The sequence below is a fragment of the Emys orbicularis genome, chromosome 4 (assembly GCF_028017835.1).
Source record: "Emys orbicularis isolate rEmyOrb1 chromosome 4, rEmyOrb1.hap1, whole genome shotgun sequence".
Taxonomy (NCBI): Eukaryota; Metazoa; Chordata; order Testudines; family Emydidae; genus Emys; species Emys orbicularis.
In genome coordinates, this window is record NC_088686.1 from 31,913,627 (window position 1) to 31,938,932 (window position 25,306).

At 41.4% G+C, this 25,306-nt stretch overlaps 1 protein-coding gene across 2 annotated transcripts; it reads left to right on the plus strand.

The window, feature by feature from the left end:
- The first annotated feature begins 3,617 nt into the window (after window positions 1-3,617).
- On the plus strand, window positions 3,618-24,716 carry TC2N (tandem C2 domains, nuclear). Of its 2 annotated transcripts, XM_065404212.1 has the most exons (11): window positions 3,618-3,684; window positions 4,316-4,546; window positions 8,262-8,429; window positions 11,903-11,994; window positions 12,597-12,672; window positions 14,362-14,462; window positions 15,608-15,724; window positions 18,647-18,838; window positions 20,346-20,460; window positions 20,948-21,147; window positions 24,606-24,716. In XM_065404212.1, exons 1-11 carry the CDS (start codon window positions 3,618-3,620, stop codon window positions 24,714-24,716), a joined length of 1,470 nt encoding a protein of 489 aa, XP_065260284.1. The 2 variants fall into 2 exon arrangements, with proteins under 2 accessions (XP_065260284.1, XP_065260285.1); XM_065404213.1 differs by lacking the exon at window positions 18,647-18,838.
- Window positions 24,717-25,306: the final 590 nt, after the last annotated feature.

Consider the following 25,306-nt stretch of genomic DNA (forward strand, 5'->3'; position numbering starts at 1 on the left):
TTTAACAGAATGTGGCCTGCTTTTATTTAAAACAAAAATCTGCCTAGGATGCAGAAATTATAATAATAGTAGTATCTTAAGTCCATTAAAACAATGCTTATGTCCTTCCTCCCAAGCAAGGGACTCAGCACAGTGGTGAAAAGGAGGTAATTTTGTTATTGGGGTAATGAATGGGCATAACTATATCTGTATCACAGTGCGTCCTGCTCAGTAATGTTAGGCGTATGAGTTAGTAGATCTGTTATGTACTGAACTTTTTCTGGTACATGTGTGGAAAATTAGTTTTTCCTGCCCTTGGAAGCCTGGGGCAGTTCCAAAAGACTTTTGGTCTCTGTGCTAGTGGTGGTGATAAATTCAACCTGGTCATTCTAAGATAGAAAATGTTATGCCCAAGCAAAGTGTCATCAAGTCTTAGGTACCATTGTTCCAGAGGTTAGAGCAGGGGTGGGCAAACTCTTTGGCCTGAGGGCCACATCGGGGTTCTGAAACTGTATGGAGGGCCGGGTAGGGAAGGCTGCGCCCCCTCCCCCCCCAAACAGCCTGGCCCCCATCCCCATCTGCCCCCTCCCACTTCCCGGCCCCTGACTGCCCCCCTCAGAGCCCCTGACCCATCCAACCCCCTCCTGCTCATTGTCCCCTGACTGACCCCTCCCAGGACCCCCCACCCCTAACTGCCCCACGGCACCCCAGCCCCTATTCAATGCCCCCTGACTGCCCCAACCCCCATCCACACCCCTGCCCCCTGACAGGCCCCCAGGACTCCCACGCCTATCCAACCTCCCCGTCCCCTGACCGCCGCCCCTCCCAGAACCTCCACCCTATCCAACGACCCCCTGCTCCCTGTCCCCTGCCCCTTCTCCAACCCCCCCGCTCCCTGCCCCCTTACCATGCCGCTCAGAGCAGCAGGACTGGCAGCCGCACTGCCCGTCCAGAGCCAGCCAAGCCGCCACGCTGCCCGGCAGGAGCTCGCACCCCTGCCGCCCAGAGCGCTGGTGGCACGGCAAGCTGAGGCTGCGGGGGAGGGTGGATAGTGGGGGAGGGGCCGGGGGCTAGCATCCCCGGCCGGGGGCTAGCATCCCCGGCCGGGGGCTCAATGGCCGGGCAGGATGGTCCCACAGGCCGGATGTGGCCCACGGGCCATAGTTTTCACACCGCTGGGTTAGAGCAAACTTAGCAGCTGTTACAAGCCCAGTTTAAATACTGTGAAAAAGAGAAAAGAATATAGGCTCCAGTTGCGTACGGATAAAAACTGGGAAGGAAAATCAGTAAAGTAAACCTCTAATTCCACAATGCTTAGCCAAGAGGTGGTATGGGCCTGAGCGGTAGGGGCAGTCCATCAGATTTGGTGTTGTATAGCATCTTGCTTCCCTTCATCAACCAGATAAACAGTTAAATTCTTATACTGTATATCTTTTTAATTGATGTGCAGAAAATCTATTGGTGTAATCCATTGGTAGTGTTCTCACGTCTGAAGATTGTAGATTCAAATCCCACATGGTAAAATGAGCTCATTAATGATTCTGAGGCCACTTCCTACAGTATATATCACTTCCTTAATGCTCAATGAGAAGTGTCCTCTTTGGAATGGGATATTAAACCAAGGTCCTGCCTATCGTTGAAAGTTAAAGATCCCGTAACTCCTTTTCCAAAGGAGCAGTTTCCTGGGTAGCATTCTGTCTTTCAGCAAAATATGTCCCATATTCAGGCTGCTTCTGAGCCAATAATAGTTACCATATTTGAATATATAATCACTGGGCTACTGGTGTTTAACTCGGCCCACAGTGAGATCTTGAGCATGAAGGGAAATAGATAAGAAACCATATTAGATGCAGTTGTGGTCCCCAGCTTCATTTCTGAAAATAACCACAACCCTTCAGAGAAGTTAAAGTAAATTAAAATTACCATAGGCTCTTGCCACACTGGTGGAACATTCACTTTTGTGACTTACTAGGGTTTCAAACACCTGAAACTAAAAGCAAGAGGGCTATATGGGACACGTATTTCCCTTTAGTCAGTTCACCAGCACAGCTCCCAGTTGAGAGAGAGAGTTGGTGAAGCAATATCCATTTGCAGTTAGCCATTCTGGACCTATTATGCAGCAATTGTAATAATGACAAACCTTTATCTAGAGAGAGGGCATTTCCATTTACTTTTCACTTACATTGCCATCTTGAACTCATGTATTCACAGCCTTCTAGGTGAAGCCACTTGTGGGTTATGCATGATCATGGCTAACAAATTAAAACATATATGCTATGCTTGTCATTAGTATAATTAGGTACCCATTGGTCACTTATTTCCCACTGATAGGTACAGTTGAAAGAAAAGTCTCACATGGCAAAATGCCTGTGTGTTTTTTCTTACTTGGATGAAATGTATACAATTTACAATGGCTCCAGAAGGAATTTATTGGAATATTGGGTGGCATCTAATAGAAACCGTATTTATTAATAGAATTGACATTTAGCAATAAAATCATTTGATCAAAGTGTGTGGTGCTCCCTAGCTGTCTCTTTGCATACCCAAAAAAAAAAAAAAAAAGACCAAACTGTTCAAAGCACACATGGGAGTAGTCTCTATACTGGAGCATGAAAATGTTCAGCATAATTTCCTGTGACTAAGATACCCAACCATAAGTCTGTTTTCGTATAACTCCCATCTTTTCTCTTTGTTGTCTTTCCCACCTCTTCTGCTTGTCTCCATGTTCTGTTTGACCTCATCTTGTAGCTCCAAAGGGAGGGGATTGTGTCTTCACTATCTTCTGTAAAGAAATGCACATTTGAGAGATGTGTGTAAATAATAAGGCAGCTAGAATGTGGGACAGGAGGCAGTGCAGCTGTTTGTCTCTCTGAAAAGAGATTATAAGCATATGAGTAAAAGAGACATTTAAATAAGAGGCCATTTATTACTGTCATAAAGTACTTTTAATGTTAACCGACTGTTATAGGTTTGCTTTTATTCCTCTCCACTTAGTTTGCTAGAAGCTGTCAGCAATTTCCACTCTTCTGTATGTGTGGCGGACACAGTTGTATATGAAATCGGTCTTCCATTTGATACATAAACAACCTGAGAAAGCAGTAGTTCCATGGAAAAAGTAATTTTTGGTATCATGCATAAATATCACGTCAATATGTAAAACATGGAATTTACACTGAGTAATGTAAAATTGTGTGTGAAAATATTGGACAATAAAAGGACTATGTGAACAAAGGAAGTTGGATAAAAGAAACATCTTGTAACTGACTTGACTAATGCTAATAAACTCTGTGGAGCTTAGTGGCTCATATGAATGTGAGGAGAGCATTTGCACTCTTGAAAAGAAGCATTTTGTTTATCTTCAGTGTCCCAGCCTTAGAAACACCAAATCTTATGATACTTTTCTCCACCTCCATGCTTTATGTATAAGAAAAACTAGTTAAAATACGATAAACCTAATGCTGCTGCTCTTGCTCCCATTGAAGTCAGTGGTGTTGGCCTCAGGATGTGATGTGGCAGTAATTTTAAAATAATGGTGTTGCATTTTAATTTCTGCTACTCTCATGTTGTGTGTTTTTTCAGGGTTGACTTCTGCGTTGGAGCCTTGTTTGTGTTTCACTTAAGTTGAAACATTAGAAGCTATGGCAAAAGAATGCCTAAAGAACTGCTGCAAAGGGTGTTTCTACGTGGAGAAGGAAAAGAATGACTGTGAGTTCCACACCATAATAATAAACATGCAGGTTAATAGTTTTGATATAGAAGCTTCATTAATAACACTTCCCGGGGATAAAATGTTAAATCATCCACTTCTTTTGGATTAACTTGAATTATTTTACAGCATCCAAACTATAGCCTCGATTTGAAAGTTAGCATATGCTGATTAACATTATTAATCGGAGACTGAAAATGACAATTGTACAAAGTCTGCTGCTTGTTGTATTTGGCCCTGGAATACCAGCAAAAACAAAACCCATTGTTACACCAAGGTCATGTAAAGGTCTTATCTCTCTCAAATAACAAAGGCTAGAATTCAGCGCTCTACTTTCTGGAAGCTTGTAATCACAGCTTTCAATTGGTATAGTGTATTAATCACTTTTCTTACTGGATCATGATGCACTGTATGGTGAAGTCTTGTAAGAACTGAAGTGAAAGCAAGGTGCTTATTACAATAAAGTCTGGGTGGCAACACATTTTGGGACAAATGCTTCCAGAATCAGTAAACTTTCCAGTGCTGCTCCTATATGCAATGACAGTAAGGAAACCCTGTGAATCCTTGATCCTGTTAAACCCAAAAGATCTCTTCAGACTGAATGCACTTATTACTTTATTTTTTTAACAGTTTCCATGGAGAAGGAATCTGAAGCTGCAGCTGAAAACAGGCAAAGCATTGTGGAGAAACCTCCATTGTCTTCTGTGTCAGTTAAGCGTCAAGTTGGCTGTTCCGAGGATTATCTCCTTGCGAAACTGCCATCGGATGGCAGGGAGGTCCCATTTGTGCTCCCTCAGCTTAAACTAGCTTACATTCAACCCAAGAACCTTGGCAGTTCGTCGCACGTTGGGGAAATTCAAGGTAAATTAAAAATCACAATGGTGAAATAGTGCCAAAAAAACCCAGCAGAAAAATGACACCATTTCATTAGATATTTTAATTAAGTCTGTGCCCAACCGATGTAAATCAGACCAGTCTCCAGATGCTGGTTTGGATTCCAATGCTTCCCAACCTCACTGCCTAACCAAAATTTGAAGATAGGTCCAGGAATTTTGGTTTTAGACAGTCTCTCTGTTTCTAATGTTTAAACTAATTTTATCCTGGCATTATAGCAAAATGAGGGTTTGGCGTTTTATTTAGGCTTTTTTTTTTTTTTTTTTTTAACCTTCTTAGTAAAAATCCATGCATCAAGAAATTAGTTAATAGTTAATAATAATATATAGGTCCCAGAAACTGCTGTTCAGCCATTGTTACATCTTGGAGAAACCAAAGATGCTGAACGCCCCTTCTGTAAATATTCATGGCAGATTCTGAGATTAAGAATTTCTCCAGAAGCCCAGTCTCCTGCCTTTTCCTCAGTCACTGCTCTCTTGCCCTCCACAAGAGCTGCTTTGAGGAACACTTTCACAGTATGGACCCCACTCATTCTGCAAGATGAGAAATGTTCAACGTTGACATCAATCAACAAAGCCCCCAAGTCTCAAGCTTCACTCAGAGTAGAGAAGGACACCTGGAGGAAAACAAGTTACCTGCAAAAAAGCAATGTGAAAAGGCAGTTTTGTAAGGTCTTGGAGACCAGAAAAGGCCTAAGACATCCACACCAGCCAAACTTCCCATGTAAGGAATGGGGTGCTGAGACCCCCCGGCAGCAGTAGTGACTCTGTGGCTTTCTCTCCAAGGACAATGACCAGTGTAGGCCAGCATTTATGAGTTACCACACAGCTCTCCAAAGCAAGCATATGAATTTTAATGACACAAGCGCACAGAGAAAACCTTAAAATGTCCTATATACCTACTAAACATGCCAGGAATCGCCCATCTTCCATGTGGAGAGTTCAGTAGGCAAATGGCCTTCCAACCTTTCAGCAGAATTGGAAGAAAGCGCAGATCTATTTGTTGGATCAGGAAGTCTGTTTAAATTCAGCTTTTTATACCAAAAGCACATTACTTGTCTCCTAGTTGTTGGAGAACCCAGTCTGAACGAGTATATGTAAACCACATGTGGGGGAAGTACCTCTCTGGTACTGTTCAGTCTTGGCAACTTGCCTTAATCACAGCCTTCCTCACCCTGTACCTGGAGGAGCTGTGATAACCCTCCCCCATGAAGTAGAACAGTGGTGTGCAAACTGTGGGGCATGAAGGAACATTCGGGGGGCAAGCGGCGGCACCAGGCAGCTCGGGCTAGCCCTGTGTGGCGGGGCCTGCACCAGCCCCCACCAGGGACAGGGAGGGAGTGCTATCTCCACCCTGACTCACCTCAGCGGGCCACCCAGCCTGTGGGTCAGGGTGTTGCACCGATTTCTGCTCCTGTCAGCCTCTGGGCCCAGTGCTGGCTCCGCCCCCAGAGACCGTCACGTGCACCTTCCTCCACCCTGGAAACCCGAGGGGGGAGGGGCAGGTATTGGTCCTGCCCTAGGAGTGCAGGCTGGCTGCTGAGGAAGCCTTGACTGTGCGGTAATGGAGGGGTGGCGTGGACAGATTCCGTTAACGATAAGGGAAAGTTTGCTCGCCACTGGAGAAGAACACAATCCTATATAAACCATTCATAAATGTAATGCAGTGGTCCCCAAAGATACTGCATGGGGTTATCATATCTTTCACAGTTGCACTGTCAAAACATTTTGTATTTTGAAAATGGCTAGTTGCTATGACGTTTTGTCAACAGAGAATACCAGTGCTTTTCGACTAGCCGCACTTTTGAGGGCCACTCTGGGCATAAGCAGGAAGCTACTGGTGTGTGGGGGTGTGTGTGTGTGTGTGTGTGTGTGCAGGAAAACACCTCAATTATTCAGTTGTAATAATACATGGTCCACTATAAAACAATACTTTTACTCAGCTTTGATTGCTTTGTATGTTCAACAACCAAATTTCTTATTTTGTAAGCATCATGCTTTTGCAAAAGTGTAGACCTTTAGACTTTTTTTAACTATACATCATGCTACTATCAGGTGACTTTTGTTCATTGGAATCTGGGATCATTGTTTTCTGGAGAGCTCAGAGATGTGCTATAGGTGATAAGAAAAGTGTCTCTTCTCAAATATGCCTCATGAGTAAGCATTTAATATAAATAAATATATGGAGATATACCTATCTCATAGAACTGGACGGGACCTTGAAAGGTCATTGAGTCCAGCCCGCTTGCCTTCGCTAGCAGGACCAAGTACTGATTTTGCTCCAGATCCCTAAATGGCCCCCTCAAGGATTGAACTCACAACCCTGGGTTTAGCAGCCAATGCTCAAACCACTCAGCTATCCCTCCCTACTTAAGTATAATTCTTACAGCAGATAAGAAGCTGTGTCTTTCTGAAATGATTATGTTCATTCATAGCAGTGAAAATGTATATTTATATTTGGGAAGGACAAATAGCTTTTAAGAGTTGTGAAAGCTATTTGTGTTAAAGGCAAACTGTACTTTTTTTAGGAAGATTTATTGAATTTAGAGAAATGTGCTGCAATTCCTTCTTCACTACAATGTAACACTAACTAAAGCACTAGTATGTTAAAGAGAACCATTAGAGTACCTGGTTTTCAGCCATAACAGTCCAAACTCTGCTTTTAATGCAACACCATTTTCTGTATGTGTGATTGTGTATTTTCCTTTCTTTAAACAGGACATGCTCTCAGAATTGCTGCTTGCATCTTTACTGAAAGTGATTATGCTCTGGCAAATTTTCTTTGCAAGGCTTGCAACAGTTTGTCTCGTGGTCTTACATGAGAAGCTAAGCTAGCGAAAGGAAATATCAGTTTTTGACCCCATATGTTAATATTAATATTCATCTAAATGGCTGAATGCTCTGAACTAATTTAACTTTCTGGTGTTAGTGCTTCCATCACACTTGAATTCCTGAATGATCATTTTTTTGTTATATAGGATTTTTAGTTATTCTCTATTTTTATTCATTCTGACACCATCTAGAGGAATGGATGGGGGGCTTCAGATAAATAAAATGAAATGATGTCAATCTGTGTTATTGTTCTGTTTACCAAGACCTTAATATTTTGCCTGAACTCATTAGAAGAAGAGGAAAGAAAAGTAGGGCAGCTATGGTCTAATGGACTGAGCATGCAGGTGGGAGACAGGGATTCTATGGTCTATTCCTGACTCAGCCAATGAGTGAGTGATCTTGGGCAAGTCATTTTACTTCTCTGTACTGATAGGTATCCTATTGAAATTAAGCGAAGAGTATACACAGCCACAGGCTATATTCTCTCTTCTTCCTAGACCCTCCTGAAGGTTCTGGGGCTACTATAGCAAAGTGAGATGCCCCACTGGGATAGAGCCAATGTGGAAGCACAGGTTCTCTGCACACATGGCCCAGTTTCCTGTGAATATTTGTCTTGCTCTCTGTCTTTGGAACTATCTATATATAAATCAGGTTAGGTTTATATTAAGGAACTCCAAGGGGTGTGTGTGCATGACTTCTCAATGTACAGTTTCATTTTGGTGCCAGTAATTCCTAAGAGTGCTGAAATCTGACACAACCTGTTGAAAGGCATGTTGCCTGCTTCATGAACCGTGGCAATACATTCATTAACTGCTAAGACTCTTACACGTGGCTTATGTTGTGCTTCACAGGATCTGCCAGAGCCTTTGTTGGTGACAGGAAAGCAGAACTTTCCAATATATACCAGCAGGGGCCCCATGGTGACGTGGTGTATAATCCATTCTATAGGCAGCAGAATATTTCACCGGATCTGACTAGGCGCTTCCCAGAAAAATCAGATGTGAGATTATATGGATCAGGTAAGAACTCATCCTGTTCTCTTTCCTTTCTGACCAGAAAGTTTAAATGCAGAAGAGAGCACCCATTGGGAATATGGAAGGTATGTCTGAATACAGCAATTCCCAAACTGTGGTCTGTTGGCCACAGAACTAGCTGGTCATGCGATACGGGCTCCTCCTCCTTGTTCCCAACAACTCTGCTTGCTTCTTTCCTCTTCATAGCCTAAAAGACCCCATATACAATCTTTGGTACACACTAAGAAAATATTTGACACTTGATCTTAATATTAATAAACCTGAGAGCAAGTACTATTGTTCACTAGACACTTAAGTGAAAGAGTTGAGACTATTTATTATTGGAGCAACTTCTGTTGGTGAAAGAGACAAGCTTTCGAGCTTACACAGAGCTGAAGAAGAGCTCTATGTAAGCCTGAAAACTTCTCCCTTTCACTAACAGACATTGCCCCAATAAAAGATGCCAACAGTGATGAGTACTGTCATTAACCATTTCCAGCTAACCAGGAGACTCTGCCCTTCTTCTCAAATGAGGACCTTGCTATTGTGATATCCCACTTTGTCACCTCCCCGTTAAACTATTGCAACTCGATCTACCTGAAGTTTATGTATAGATGAAACATGAGAACTGCATTATTAATGACTTTATATACACTTTTCCTTTGCAAGTTTCTGTCACCTCTTTCAAAATCTAGCTGGTACTCTCCTAAGCCTGCTGTGCTGCAGCATGTAGAAGTGCCACTGTGTTGCATGCTTGTGAACTTAAAACTAGAACTGGTTTAAAAAATGTAGAAGAGAATTTATTTTTGATTTATTTATTTTTTTCATTTCATAGGGTTCAAAATAAGCAGTTTTGAAAATGGGTTAATCAAAATTTTTGTTTTTTATAAAATGAAATTTCACAAAATTTTAAGTTGTGGTTACCAATTTTTTGTGAACATTTTTTGTTTTGGAAAAAGCCACTCTTTTTTGTCAGTCTATTCATCTGAAAAATGTCAACCAGCTGTACTAGAAACATACTGTAAATATGCCATCTTCAAAACTTCCAACTGATTTGTAATCCTTTTCTTTAGCTAGAAGAGTAAACAATTGGATAACAGTTTCCCAATAGTCTGAGAGTTCCTCTGTTTTGCATATGGATTATATTTCAGTAAATATATTTTCACCTTGTATTAAATCAAGTTATGGGCTTGCCTCCGCTCATTTGCTTCCATTACATCAAAACTATGTTTCAAGGCTTGCATGTTTCTGTAACACAGTATTTCTGTATAAGATTTTGTAAACAGACCAGAAGTCCTGTCTCTCTCTTGCAAACAAAGAAAGATAATTTGGAAGTGATCCCAGACCCACAGATCTTCACTAAAATGTATCTGAATACTGTTACTGCTTTCTCCTCCCTCCTCCAAGCCAAGTCAGAACTATTTTTTCCTTTTTGCCTCTCTTTCTCCCTCTCGGGAAGAGCATTACTCTGTCATGACCGCTCATACTAAGCAAAATTGATTATTTCCTTTGGGAGGTAGTGAGGAGGCAACTGAAAACGACAACATCCACATTTTCATTGTGTCCTCCTTTTGAACTGCGAATAATGGAAATCTCTTGAAATACTGGAAAATACAGACCAGGCAGTAAGGAAACCAGTGTGGCAAGTGGCCTTCTAGTAGGTTTAAAATTGGAGATTAGTCAACATGGTGGAGTTAGAGGTATTTTCAGGCCTCTTGAACAGTGACGTTGGGATGGAGTTGAAAAGCTTCTGAAAAACAGTGACAGTAACTCACCCATGTTAAGGTGTATTTTCTGTTATCAATGTTGGGGTATTTGGCTGGTGCACAGCCACTCTGCATGGCTTCTGGGCAAAAAAAGATGCCAACAGTGATGAGTACTGTCTTCAACCATCTCCAGCTAGCCAGCTCTCAAATGAGGACCTTGCTATTGTGATATAATACACTTTTGTCACCTCCCAGTTAAACTATTGCAACTCGATCTACCTGAAGTTAAATGTAGATGCAACATGAAAACTGCACTATGCAGCAGTCTGCTCATTTAGCAAGAAAGGTTAATGATAAATTACCTCACTGGTTCTCTGTGCCACTATGGCCTCCAGACTGACTTTATAGTCCTAATTCTAATCTACAAAACTCACTAGGAACTGGACAGTTGAGACCAGTTTCCCATCTGTGACCCAGCAACACAACTATGACCTACAGAGAGACTGCAGCAGGCACAGCCAAGGATAAGACTCCTTGGTGCAGAAGACAAAGCACTCTTGGTGATGAGACCCTTGTTGTGGAAAACCTTAACTAAGGAGGTCAGCTTGAACCCCAAGCCTGACCAGCTCTAAAGATAAGACCCATCTCTTTCCTAAGACATTCCATAAGCAATGCTACTTCCTGCCATTGAGGAGAGAGAAGCGCATGAAGAAATAAGGAGGCAGAAGAGGATGTCAGTTTGGTATTTGGCACATAGGTATTTCTAAGGCATCTATCATTTCCCTTTTTCTGGTTATATATGTAGTTCTGTATATTGCAGTTTGATCTTATAAAATTGTGTGTAATGCAGCAGTGTCAACTTTGCTGCTGAAACCTTAACTCTTGCACTTCCTTATTGCTTACAGTGTGAACTGTGCACCCTTGTGCACGTAGCCTGACTGGATTTGCTGAGCACCTAATGGCTTCTTGAATTTAACAGTAAAATAAAAGCTGCAAAAACTTTTGGAAATTCTCATTTCCTTATGTCTCTTTCTTCGTGATTTATTCTTAAGTTATAAATAGCTTTTCATTTGAAAAACGATGACCGGCTCTTTCTCATCCAGCAATGGGCTTTTTTTCCCTCCCCAAAACAAAATTCATAAATCACTGACTCAATCAAAACTCCATTTTCAGTACCCCTTTTTGGTAAAAATGCTGATTTTTAAAAATGAAAGGGAGCTGGGTCTTAACCTTTCAAAATGGAAACAGTGTTGCAATTTTTCATGATTGGTCCCACCCCCTAGGCACTTTTAATGAACTATCTTTTAAGGGTTATTTTAACTTGTTCAGCAAAAGCCACAGACAAGTTTTTTTCCCGCTCCAGGTATGAACTGTCACTAACCTAGACTTTGTTTTGTAGCAAAGTGTATTATATGCTGTAATTAATATCCCTACGAAAGTTATTTTTCATGCCCTTTGCAGTTACAATGTGTAACTCTGTAGTTAATATATTAAAAAATGCAGTGATTTGGGTCTGGCTCTGGAGTACATGTGTGTGTGCTCTACCATGCAGAACATCCATATGCACCTAAATGGTTATGAATGTTTTCAAACTTATAATTGTTTGGCTCGAGACTGGATGAAATAAGCAAGTTTAGGGATGGACAAACATTAACTTGGCTTTGAATCTGGCATTTACTAAGAACTACTTTCTCTTCTTTTCTTTTCCTGCCAGTAAACATGTTAGTTGTTCCTGCTGTTCAAAGTAAATATGTTTGTTCCTTTCTGTTTCAGTTTGTGATTTAAGGAGTAGCACACTTCCTGGATCACCTGGTTTAAGCCATTCGCTGTTTGATCTCACAAATCCACCCCATCGTGTCATCCAGGTGAGTTTTTAATAATTTAGGCTACACCCAGAACTCATTTTCTTTTGTACCTGTGCCTGATACCATCACATTTCAAGAGTAAACATTTAAGGGCCATTCTGATGTGCAGTGGAAGAGCTTGAGGAAAAAGTTCAAAATCGTAAATAATTTCACTAGGTTCTTTCCTAATCCCTCCCTTCTTCCCCACAGTATAGTTGGGACATTTGAGTCAGTTGGTTATCAGAAAAGTATAAGCAACTGTGGTTCCCTGTTTTGCACTTCCCTTGCAAAATATAAAACTGGACAGTGGGGTGATGTAAGGGGTTAGTTTTCCATTGGTGCAGCAGGAAATAAAGATCTTACTAACTCCCATTTATGCAAATAGGACAGAACCTTCATGCATCAGTAGGGGGAAAAAAAATCAATGCTAACTGTGAATGCATTTTATGTTAAATCCCACCACCAAGGAATTCTGCACTACCAGCTTCAAGGGGTTAGTAAGGAATGAGAGAACTTCAATTTACATCTTCCCAATTATCAGTGTGTCCCATCTTTTATGATCAGAACTTGCTGGGCTCTTTGTCACACTCACTGCTCTGACTAAAGAGCCATTTTCTTTGCAGAGATATGATTCAGTCTCCAGTGTACCCAGTAGTACCTCCTCGAAGAAGGATTCGCAAGGCAGTAACAGGAGCCTGGGTAATAATTGTTTGTTTTTTGAAACCAGCAATGGAATAATTTCCTTCACACGGTGCTATCTAAAATATTACACTGTATTACTGCAGACAGTGATTTTATGGACTGGTATTGAGGAGCAAAACAATTGGTGGGTAGTTTGTAACTTGACGTGTAAGATGCCTACTTTACTCAGTCCTCCATCTGCAGCTTTCCTATTGAAAGAGATTGAACATGGGATTTTTAAGAGCACCTTAGTGACCCAAGATATGGAGATGCCGTAATTGCAGCTTGTGTGATTAAAGCTAGCTAGATCGGCGAAGCTGTGGCAGCACAAGCTTCAGCCTGGGCTAGCCCCGTGAGTAATTACCCAGAGGTCCAGGCGTGCTTGTACAGCCTCTGTTGAAGCATGTGTTGCCACAGTTTCACTGCTCCAGGATCTGAGTTAGCTAGATTAAAGCTAACTCGGGTATGTCAGCTCAAGCTGTAGTTGCACCCTGTGATATACAGTATAGATATACCCATAGGAGCACAAGTTTCAGTGCTCAGGAAAATCCCACCCTGAGTTGACTAATATCCTAATTAACTGGCTTGTTAACTCTGTGTGGGGGAGGGGGAAAGGGAAGTATGGTAATAGCTCTGGTCCTTTCTCCTTCTTTTCTAATGGAGAAACTTGCAATCCAATACCACTGTTATTATTGAGACGGATAGTGGAATACTGCATACAGTTCTGGTGTAAACATTTTGAAAAAGGATGGTGAAAACCTGGAGAGGGTGCAGAAAAGAGCCACAGAAATGATTTGAGGACTGGAGAAAATGCCTTTATAGTGAGAGCCCAATTTGTTTAGTTTATGTAAAAGATTGAGAAGTGATTTAATTACAGTGTAATTAAAGGCTGCAATTTTGTCATGGAGGTTGCAGAAGTCACTGAATCCCTGATTTCCAGAGACCTCTGTGACTGCAGTCCTTGGGTGGTGGGGCTGGAGCTGTCAACCGGGGGGCCCCCCACGCGCAGCTCCCTGGCCACCGTGAAAAGTGGGGGACCCCAGAGCCCCAGCAGCGATGGGTGCTGGAGCCTTCTACCTCCCCATTTTGTCACAGATATTTTTAATAAAAGTCAGCAGCAGGTCATGGACTTCTGTGAATTTGTCTTTATTACCTGTGACCTGTCCATGACTTTTTCACTAAAAATATTTTTGAGACAAAAATCTTAGCCTTATGTATAAGTACATTGATGGGGAGAAAATACCAGCTAGTAAATGTCTCTTTAGCCTAGCAGAAAAAGGCATAACAAGAACCAATGGCTGAAAGCAGAAGCTAGACAAATTCAAGTTAGAAATAAGGCACAGATTTAACAGTGAAGGTGGTTAACCACTGGTACAGACTCCCAAGATAAGTGGTGGAGTCTCCATCTCTTGATGGTTTCAAATCAATACTGGATGCATTTCTGGAGGATATGTTTTAATCAAATATACATTATTAGGCTAAATACAGAGCGAATGGGTGACATTTAATGCCCTGTATTATACAGGGGGTCCAATTGAAGCTCTATTGGTCCCTCCTGGCCTTAAAATCTGAGCTGAGATATTTCAAACTCAGTTTGAGAGAGCTTTAAAATATGCGGGTCACAAAACTGAACAGCGTCCCAGCTTTTCAGAATGGGCTCTAAGATATTGCAAGGCTTTTAAAAAGACTTGTTGGCTTTTTCCCCAGATACCATTACGTTATCAGGTGATGAACGAGACTTTGGAAGAATGAATGTGAAACTGTGTTATGTTCCTTCTGCAGAACAGATCTGGATCACAATCTTGCATGTAAGAGAATATTGCTGGGCTTATATAACTGACTCAAATGGCGACTTTATTGTACACCTCTACCCTGATATAATGCTGTCCTTGGGAGCCAAAAAATCTTACTGCGTTATAGGTGAAACCGCGTTGTATCGAACTTGCTTTGATCCGCCGGAGTGCACAGCCCCGCCCCCCCGGAGCGCTGCTTTACTGCGTTATATCCGAATTCATGTTATATCGGGCCGCGTTATATCGGGGTAGAGGTGTACTTAGTAATCTGTGGTATCCGTTCTCCCAGCTAGATTGGACTCTTTGCTTCTGTAAAACAATCTCAAAACTGAAGTATCAAAATATACCCTCCGTTTGGCCTAACTGTGATACACCTTTACATGCTGCTTTCAAGATGTCGTCTCCTCCTGGATTCTTACTGTTTTAATCACTAATCCCTGCCCCCTTCCCATCCTCCCCCCAAGATTTAGTCAGAGGTATATAGTACACGTCATGGACAGATCACGGGCCGTGACTTTTAGTTTACTGCCTGTGACTTTTACTAAAAATACCTAAAACGTAGCCTTAGCCATGGTTAGTCATGCTGGATAGTATGACTGCTTGTGGAGTAAGGTAGTGTGCAAGAGTGGCAGAATCAGGCCCTGTGTGATTGCTTCACTGCATCTTATTTCAAGAGCAAAGCTATGTTTAATTCTGCCAGTACTTCAGTGGCAAAACCACAACACCGGTATATTTTGGGATGTAACTTCTTGTGGCTTTTCTGTTTGCGTGTGCAGCAAGTGTTTACACAATTCCATTAACTGTGAATGATTTTGCGGTAGTGGAATTTTGAATAGCCAGGGTCCCTGCAACTTTGCATGGAACAATACACAGTGCCTCAGGGGTATTTTCCTGACTGACTACTACTGTAATGCCATATAATTAATTCACTAAAGTTTCCTGGATAACTATTCTACCTTGCTGCAGAAATTGATTATCAAATACTTCAAAAATTAAATTCTAAAGCAACATGGACATCACACGTGCTCTGATTTACCTTAAAAATATATCCTGAAGCTTTTTCCTTATGCCATACAGTAAACAAGAATGCATGCTTCTGTGTTAGCCTAAAGCTAGGGGCTTATGCTATCTAAAGTGACTCTCTGTTTTCAATGTCGTAGTGCAAAGATCTGAGCTGGCCTTCTAGTTGTGGAGAAAATCCTTATATTTCTGTCAAAGGAATTCTGATGTTGCCTAAGCCAGTGCAGTTCAAATCTTCAGCCAAAGAAGGTTCCAATGTAAGTGGTGGCAGAAAAACATCAATACATTTTTTTCTGCAAACGTAAATTATTTTGATCCTGTTTCTACTTCATTCATTTTCTTTGCACCAGATTTTCCATAAGAATTGTTTAGTGTCAGGAAATTATCACTATAGGCTTCTAAGAAGTTTAAAAAAAGGGACAAATCTTGTTTCTCTCGCCATTCCTCTCTCTTTCACCCACCCGCTTTTTGCAGGTGTAGAAAATGCTGAAAAACAGCAGAGTTGTTGAGGCCCTGCTCAATTAACAGTACACTTTGGAAAATATGAACTAGTATTGGGGGGAAGTGGAGGAGCAAGACCTGATTATCTTCGTAGGCAGTGTTGTCGTAGCCATGTCAGTCCTAGGATATTAGAGAGAGAAGGTGGGTGAGGTAATAGCTTTTATTTACTCCTGGGAGAATTCTGTGCCACTGCGCACATGCAGAATTCTTGTTATCCGCAGATTTCTTTGCTTCCATGCAGAAAAATGACTTCTGACAGGGAAGCAAAGGGAAGCCACAAGAGTAGTCATGTACCCTTCCCCGGCAGTGCAGGCACATCGGTTCAGGCACCTAGAGCAGCCGGTGGAGACGTAAACCACCACCGGGGAGGAGGGAAGGAGGCTGGGCAGTCATGTGTGTGAGAGAGTGCTTGCTATTGCGGCACACTCCATGTGGAGGGGTAGGTGTGGGGGACGTAGGGATGGGGTAGGCTCTATCCCCTCAGGCAGAGCAGAATGTAGCAGCCTTCCTTCTTAGTGAATTCCCCCAAGAGTATAAAACAGGTGTAAAAGTTATAAGGCTCCTTTACATTGCCAGAGTGGTGTAAAGGAGCCTTATTGTAAAGGATAGTATGGCCTTATAAATGCTTATGGTGCTTTTATTGATTAGAACTGGTCTAAATTTTTGTACTGAAAAAATTTCCTATCAAAATGTGCTCCATGAACTGTTTGCTACTGACCTTTCTGGAGATGGTCAGTAGCCAATATAAATTGTGAGTTTGATTGCCTAGCCCTCACTTGCTCTTCAGTTGCCTATGATGTAACACTGAGCATGTGGCTGCATATATTTGTTGACTAATAATTAGAAGTAAAGGGTCAAACCTAGCTACATTACTATTACGCCAAGGAGGTTTGGGGATTTCCTCCCATTCTCCATCCATTGTATTGTAGTTTAAATAAATTACCAAAATAATTGAAACCGGCGTGATTATATTGCGTTAGTTTGACAAATGAAATATGCAGAATTTTAAAATATTGTGAGCAGAATTTTTGATTTTTTGGCGCAGAATTCCCCCAGGAGTATTTTATTGGACCAACTTCTGTTGGTGAGAGAGACAAGCACAAAGGAAACCTGCACACCACTTTCAAAAGATGAGACTTGGAACTTAAATTCATAACTCTGCTAGACACTAAAAATCATGAACTGAACAGAGATGCTGGATTTAGGGCTTATTACAACAACCTATAATCCACTAGCAACTCCCCCCTACCCCACGTTCCTTCCCACCCCCTTCCTTTCTCCCTTATGATTGGAGGTGTGTTAACGGGCTACTTCACCTGGAATGCTCCCTTGAAATATGTGTTAACTACTTATGTTAAACAATCTGTTCCACCTTATATGTAGCTGTGACACTGAGTACTTTCCCCAGACCTGAAGAAGTGCTCTGTGTAAGCTCAAAAGCTTGCCTCTCTCACCATGACTATCTTTGGTGATATTTGATTATTAAAATTGGGCGTGAAGGGAGAAAGTGGCACAGTCTGAAATGTTACCCAACACGTCTAGATCCTCCCAACCCTTCTAGAGAAATGTGCAATTTAACCCTTTTTCTGAGTTCCCTTCTCTCTGCTTCTTTGTACAAATATGAATTGGGGACTGTATCATTTGGTGCCTTAAATTTTACTCTGCATTTCTCATGTGTCGGGGTCCTACTGGCTGATTAATGACTGAGCGTCCACTTCGACCTGTCAGGAGGGCTAAATGGGAAAAAGACAGGCCTAGATTCACCTTGCTTGTGCAAAGGGGATAGAAATCCTAAAGTTAGGGGCCTACTTTGTGGAAGCCAATCCCCAAACTCCTACTGACTTCTGTGAGAGCATAATGATATGTTGTGGTACTGTCTAGAGGCCAACTGAGAATGGGACCCCACTGTGCTGGGTACTGGATAGGCAGAGTAGTAGGTAGTCCCTGTCCTGAAGGATTCATAGTTTAAAAGAGAGGTCAGACACCCAGAAGGAGCCAGAGGTGTAACATACAAGCAGAGGAATGGTTTGTAAACACCCATGTTGGTGCCACAATTTTTTTGTTTGGTTTTGTTGTTGAATTCCTTTTGGGGGGTTGGTAAGGAGGGGATTAGCTATATAGAAAGTCATCAGAGATGGTAAAGACAGGTGGGGCAGAGAGGGGAGTGTGGAGGGCAGGTGGATTGAGGCTGAAGTGAAAAGAATGAGAGAGGGTGGGAGGGGTTGGTGCAAACAGCCAATCAGCACCAGGCAGAGAATGTCCTGACTGAGAACTTTGTAAGGCTATGTCTTCACTGCCAAAAAAGGTGTGTTTTTACAATGAGATAACCAAGGAGTTTTAATTGTCTCCTAGAATTTTACAGTGAGACTTGGTGAACGTAGTTTTTACTGCAGTGTATCACACGATTGGTCTCTCCTGTGCAGTTGACCTTGCCTAGTTACACTGCAGTAAAAAGTACAGAGCGTTCTCTCTACTAGGATTTCACCCGAGATAGCTAGTCCATGTTAGTTATCTAGATATAAAAACACACCTCTATAGGCAATGAAGACAGCCTAAGAATATTTCCAATTACACCTTTTGTAAGACTTAAAACATTTTCCCCCCTGGGTTTCATGCTGTATAGGGCTCTTCATTGTTTTGATTGTACTGTTGTATTACATATGTGTCCTTTCTTCTAGGACATTGAATTCATGGAAACCTTTGTGTTTACTATCAAATTGCAAATTCTGCAGACTGTAAGACTAGTGTTTAAAATCCAAACTCCGACTCCCCGGAAGAAAACAATCGGAGAGTGTGCCCTGCCACTACGAGAGCTCAATTCACAGGAATCCGATCATTGGTTGGATATAATGCCTCCTTCCAAAGTTTCAGTAAGTGACTGATCGCTAGTTATGCACCATACACCATGGTAGCTAGTGTTATCACATACACTAGAAAGAGAGCTGAAAATTAATGGGAAGAAAAGTAAAATCACAAGTGTAAGGTTAATTCTGGAAATATGAGTGTTATAATTAATATCTTCCTGCACTTTGTATTTCATTCCAAAAGACTTTACAACTGTACACTTTATAACTAAGCTCCTGAAACTCAGCTGCTTCTGGGGCGAAGGGCTGCAACCAGCTGTTACACAGAACACACACTGTGGCAACTGGGGAAATTTTTGACCAATGACAAATTCTCAGCCCTCAGATCTTTATTGTTCACACAAAGTAGACGGCCTGAATTCTTATGGATTAAAAGTACTAAGTAGTATTACTTGCTCTTTATTGATGTTTTAACCATTTAACTGTGTTTGTATTCAAGCTGCATGCTCTGGAGCAATAATTCAGGCAGTTAACTGAGCAATAAACAGCAGGTGGTTGCTAAGTGTTACAGGAAAGAATAATAACCTGGGTTAATTTATAGGACCAACTAAATCAGAAACTACAGTAAAGCTATCTTTTGAGAAATGTAATAAAAGGTTTGTTTTACTGTCTATTCCCAAGCCCAGTGCAGTGACACACCCACAGTATGGCAGTTGTTACAGAACTGCGTGTGTCACAACAGCAGGATCATCTTAATTTTCGTTGTGGGGTTTTCCCCCTAATATGTTTGCCATGAAAATGTGCGCAGATGCTAATACTTTCTATAAATCAAATTTGAATTAATGAATTTGGAAGCAAACTGCATCTGAATAAATCCGTAATGTTCCAATGTAAATGATACTTGCCATGTGTAGATATTGTTATTGAATAACCATAAATGCTCCTCATTCTTCACCTGAATCTATAATCCTCTGTGTGTGACATCAGAGAGCATTAAATAATTAGTGGTAGGATTCAGATGAACTCTTAAACACAAGCAGCCCCACAAAGAGCCAACTCCTGAGGCTTGCCTGGTTACAAAAATCTAAATTTTGCTTCCAGATTGTGTTCATGAAGTTCCATCCTAATAATTCAAAATAGGGAGAGAGATACTGGAAATAATGTATAATCATAAGCATTATTTTTTATAGAGCTTTCTAAGATACTCCAACAGGTCTTAAAGTTTGTCCTGAGCATTTCATTTGTGTAGTGTTCATTAAACTCAGAGATCTTATTACATTTACACTATGTTTATTTATGGAACAAATACATTTTACATAGTAAAACTCCAAAGCCTCTGGTCATCCATAATCACATTGGGTAAGTGTCAGGGTATTTATGGAATAAAGTGATATTTATCTGTCTATACCTCAGTATACAGAAATGCATGAGGAAAGGGTCACCAAAGCACGTTTTGGGTGCATGTGGAATAAATCTGGTTTCTATTTCAATATCCATATAAGTAAATTCATGTGTTTCATGAGTTTATATGCAACTTAATCCAGATATTAAAGCAACATTCTTATTTTTATAGGTGTGCAAAGCAGAACTTCAAATAGGAACCTGTTTTCAAGCAATAAACAGCAGGATTCAGTTACAGATTCTTGAAGCCCAAAGCCTCCCAAGCTCATCCACACCGCTCTCTTTAAGTAAGTACATCAGCTGTCTCATACCTCCTGTCTAGAAGCATTTGTAACAGGTAGAGTACTGCTTGAATGACCTGGCAATTCATAGCATTCCGCACAAACCTCGAGCTAATATTACATAGCACAGTAGATTTCCATTGCCAAGATTCGTTTCCATAGATGTCAGACTAGATTAAATTTGTTGTTTGGTTTGATGCTATGTTGGTATGTTTGGGGTTTTCTTTTGTCCTAATATTAATTCTGACATGCAAGAGCATTAGCCTGCCCTTGCCATTTGGATTCTGTGTTAATCAGTTCAATGTTATGGAATGTATTAGGCATGTGTGATTTTAATGAAAGCTATTGTATGGTTATTGCAATGTTTAAGTAAATATGAACACAATTGGCCCAGCTTTTAGGTAATTATTAGAATATAAACTACACACATGGCTCTTGTCAGATTTTAGTGCACTAACCCCTTTGCGTGTCACACATTTTTCCTTTATCCTAGATTTCTTTGTGAAGGTTTCAATGTTTAGTACAGAAGGGTTGATTTATAAGAAAAAGACTCGTCTATTGAAACCCACCAATGGCCAAGTGAAGTGGGGCGAAACGATGATTTTTCCAGTTAGCCCGAATGAACAAGGAATTAATTTTCTCATCAAACTCTACAGCAGGACCTCAGTGAGAAGAAAACACTTCCTGGGACAGGTTGGTTTTTATTCTTTCCCACCCCCAACCACTGGTAACTAGCATAAATCCAGAGGTTAAAAATTTACTCACCAGGATCACTGCTTAGCTACTAAGTTATGTAATCTCTGAATGTCGACCATTTTAGTTCAATAAACAGCCAGTAGCAGCTTTGGGCCCTGTCCTACAAGGAACTGAGCATCTCCTGAGTGGTGCTGTGCTCCTACAGTGCCCATGCAGTGGTAGTTGAGGGTGCTCATTGCCCCTCAGAATGCACTTTGTACCTCACAGGATTGGGCTCATTGATTGATTATTCTTCCCCCAGAGTCCCACCATGTGAAATACCACTCACTCACTCACTCCTCCTTGCTGAATACCTAACTGACTAAAGCTTTGTCGATCTTTTGTCAGTCAGAGGTGTGGGGAAAAAAACACCCTCCTAACCCACAAAAGTTTCACTGACAAAAGTGCCGGTGTGAACAGCGCTATGTCGGCTGGAGACGCTCTCCCGCCAACATAGCTACCGTCGCTCATTACGGGTGGTTTAATTAAGCTCATGGGAGAGCTCTCTCCCACTGGCATAGAGCATTTACACAGGAGATCTTACAGCAGCGCAGCTGTGCCACTGTAAGGTCGGTAGTGTAGACAATAGCTTAGGGTACGTCTTCACTTACATCCGGGTCCGGATGTAAGCAATCGATTTTCTGAGTTCGATTTATCGCGTCTGGTTAAGACGCGATAAATCGATCCCGGATCGATCCCGGAAGTGCCCCGGATCGATCCCGGAAGTGCTCGCCTTCGACGCTGGTACTCCAGCTCGGCGAGCGGAGTACGCAGCATCGACGGGGGAGCCTTCCTGCCGCGTCTGGACCGCGGTAACTTCGGACTAAGGTACTTCGAATTCAGCTACGTTATTAACGTAGCTGAATTTGCGTACCTTAGTCCGAAGTGGGGGGGTTAGTGTAGACCAGCCCTTAGACTTTCTAAAGTAAAGCAAATCTGGCATTCACAGGAGCACTGCAGCTCTGAATAGCTTCTACAAAAAGAGGGTGTATCAGCTTGCAGTGCTCAGGCAAGTATGCAGAGAAGGAAATGTCAAGAGCTTAAATGACTGCCTCCCCTCCCGTCCCCTACCATTAGAACATTAAATGTTACCTTTGCTTCCCTCTCAAGTACCTGAAAGGGAAACAGGAAGCTCAGGAATCTATTGCAATGGATGTTGAAACTAGCACAGTTCTGAGTACACAAGACCTAATCACAATTCCGTTGTTATCTTGAACCTCATAATGATATTTGTTTGTCTGTTAGATAAAATGCTTGAGGGGAATGCAATATTTTCTTTTATGGTAAAGTTGGTGGTTTCCATTGCATCTTCCTGAAAGTACCGTGTGGCTACATTTATTTTACTAACCAAGAGTTTTTAGTTTGGCTTTTTAAAATCTCCTCTCCCAACTTCCTGTCTCTTCTGTCCTCCATTCTTTCTCTAGTGGACCACAGGTCGGTCTTGATAACCCACTCTCAGTGCTGTCTGATCTGTTCCAGAGCCCTCAATGCTAGGTAGTGGTAGTTGTCTCTCTGAGAGCCATAAAATAACACATGCACCTAAATTTTAGAACCCCAAAATGTCTGGGGGTTTTTGAGAGCCTCACTACCTTTATAATGTCCACATCCCACTGAGGTCCTATGCTCTTTATCACAGTAAACATGTAACTTACCATTGTATCCGTATACCATTGTATCAATATACCTTGTGCTTATGATATTAGAAACGTGCACAGTTACTGGAGAGCTGTAAGTGCTATGGAGGCCATATCCTAGCATGAGTGATCGTAAGGTGAGCTTCTCCATGCTGGATAGAGCAGCATTCCACACTTGTGCTGGATCTCATTGTGATCCTGTTAGTAAAACTATACTAAAAAAGGAAAAAATAGGCTTGTGCTTTCTAGCTATTTTAATTTGGAGTAAATAACAACGTGTATTTACTCCAATACCAACATGATGCTGCAGTTATCAAGCTTTGTCACTTCATCTTGATTTGTGGGGCTGCTTTTAATAATAAAACTGGGGGGGGGGGGGTTGAAGAAAAAGAAAAGTGCACTACCTCTGCTCTTTAGAGCTGATTTGGAAAGTCTGGTTTAGGCTGAAACAGGCAGACATTGCTATATAACACAGGCAGACACAAAACATGGCCATAGGGAAAATGTACTGCGAGCAATTGGCTGTAGAGCTGGAAAAAGATGAATATAGCTGAATCCAGTAACTTCATTCTTTAGAGAACGTGATATTTAATTGGATGACATTCTCAGAAGACAACTTAAAGCTTAGACTGTGCTGTTTGTAGGTATGTCTTTGATCATAAGCATGACTATTTTAATGCATAAAGGAATTTATTTGGTGATCTTTATTTGGTGACCCAATCCTTCAGTCCTCTGGCTGGCAAAATTCCCACTGACTGCCCTGAGAGCCAAGATTGTGCATGCATAGTGTATTTTGACAAAAAATCACATTTTAATCATTGGGATTTGTATTAGCAAGATTGGTCCTCTGAAGCACGGAGAAAAGAATGAAAAGCCTTCATAAATATTGATAGAGTTCTGTTTGTCCCAATAACTTTTGTTAATGGAAGGGCGGGGGTGTGGGAGGGAAATGATTAGACCGAAACTTCCTCCTTTTCTCTGCACTTTATTTCCTCAGTTTGTATCTGCCGTCTATTACTTGAGCACTGCTGACAAACTGATTTTTCTCGCATGATTATACATGGTATGGGCACATTCCTTCAAATGTTGTTCTGGCCACTTCACCTGGAATGGCCTTTTAGACTATGTGTTAACCACTTATGCTAAACAATCTGTTCCACCTTGCCTTTAGTTGAGACTTGCTGAGTTCCTTTCCCAGACCTGAAGAAGAGCTCTGTGTAGCTTGAAAGCTTGTCTCTTAGTCTTTCATCACCACCAGAAGTTGGTCCAATAAAAGAGATTACCTCACTCACCTGGTCATTCGGGCAAGAAGTCCATTAAGTTCAGTGGAATGCACAGTTAGGCCATATCTGTTTTTTAATTGTGAATTTAAATGCATTGTGCAAGTTCTGTAGAGCCATTCCGAGTCCTAATGAGTTCTGAGACTCCCCCTGAGTGTTGACTTGCAGCACCCATGGAATTCAGAGATCGCAAACGATGCTCAACTGGCTGTGTGTTGCACAGTGGAGATATGTATGTTGCCTATGATGAGTCCACCAAACTCCTAGTCACTGTCCGGGACAGAAATTGAACTGAGTGTTTTAACACCCTGTGCTCCCAGCCCTGGGCCAGACCATACTAACTTTGACAGATTTTTATTATACTCTGCAATACATGCTAGCTTTCATTATATGTATGCACTGGTTAGAAGTAATGTTGAGGGGATTGGCTGAGGCTGCCAGTAATGTGATCTGTATGACAACTCAGCTGTGGTGTTTTGTTTTTTTTCTTTTCTTACCACAGGTCTGGCTAAGCTCTAATAGCAATAGTAGTGAAGCAGCAGATCAGTGGAGAGATACAATCGCAAACCCCGAAAAGGTAGTCATTAAATGGCATAACATAAATCCATCCTGAAGATGTCAGAGATCAATTCAGTACTGATATGGACTTGCTACAAGAAACTCTTGCACTCCTAAAATGAACTAATACAGATAAGAAGAGGGAAAATACTGTCTACTTGAATGTTTCAGGGAGTCTGGACTTGCATCACATATTGTTAACTGGAATAAGCCAAAAGGAAAAGGGATCAGAGCTTTCACAGAGTACTGCTGGCAAAATACTGGTATGATAACAGGTGGGAATTAGTGAAACTGTACACTGAAGTAAAACACCACCTTGAGAAGTGAACTGTTGTTGCTGTAGTTTTTCCAAGAAGGATTATATAATATAGTGTTTATGTAAATTTAAAGCCTATTTTAAAAGGGGGTGTGTGGAATTGAACTCATGTCCTTTTGCATTTTAAACTTCTTTATAGAAGGCTTGAAAGGGGTTTTGTGTGTATTTTTGGTTTTGTTTTGGGTTTTTTCCAAAAGGATTTCTCTGAACTTTTTAAGTAACAATAGAAACGCAGTTCTCATCTCCCCTGGAAATGTCTATAGATGACTGGAGAACTGGCAGGATTATATCTTTGATACCAAGCAAATGAAATCAGACTAAAAGGGAAA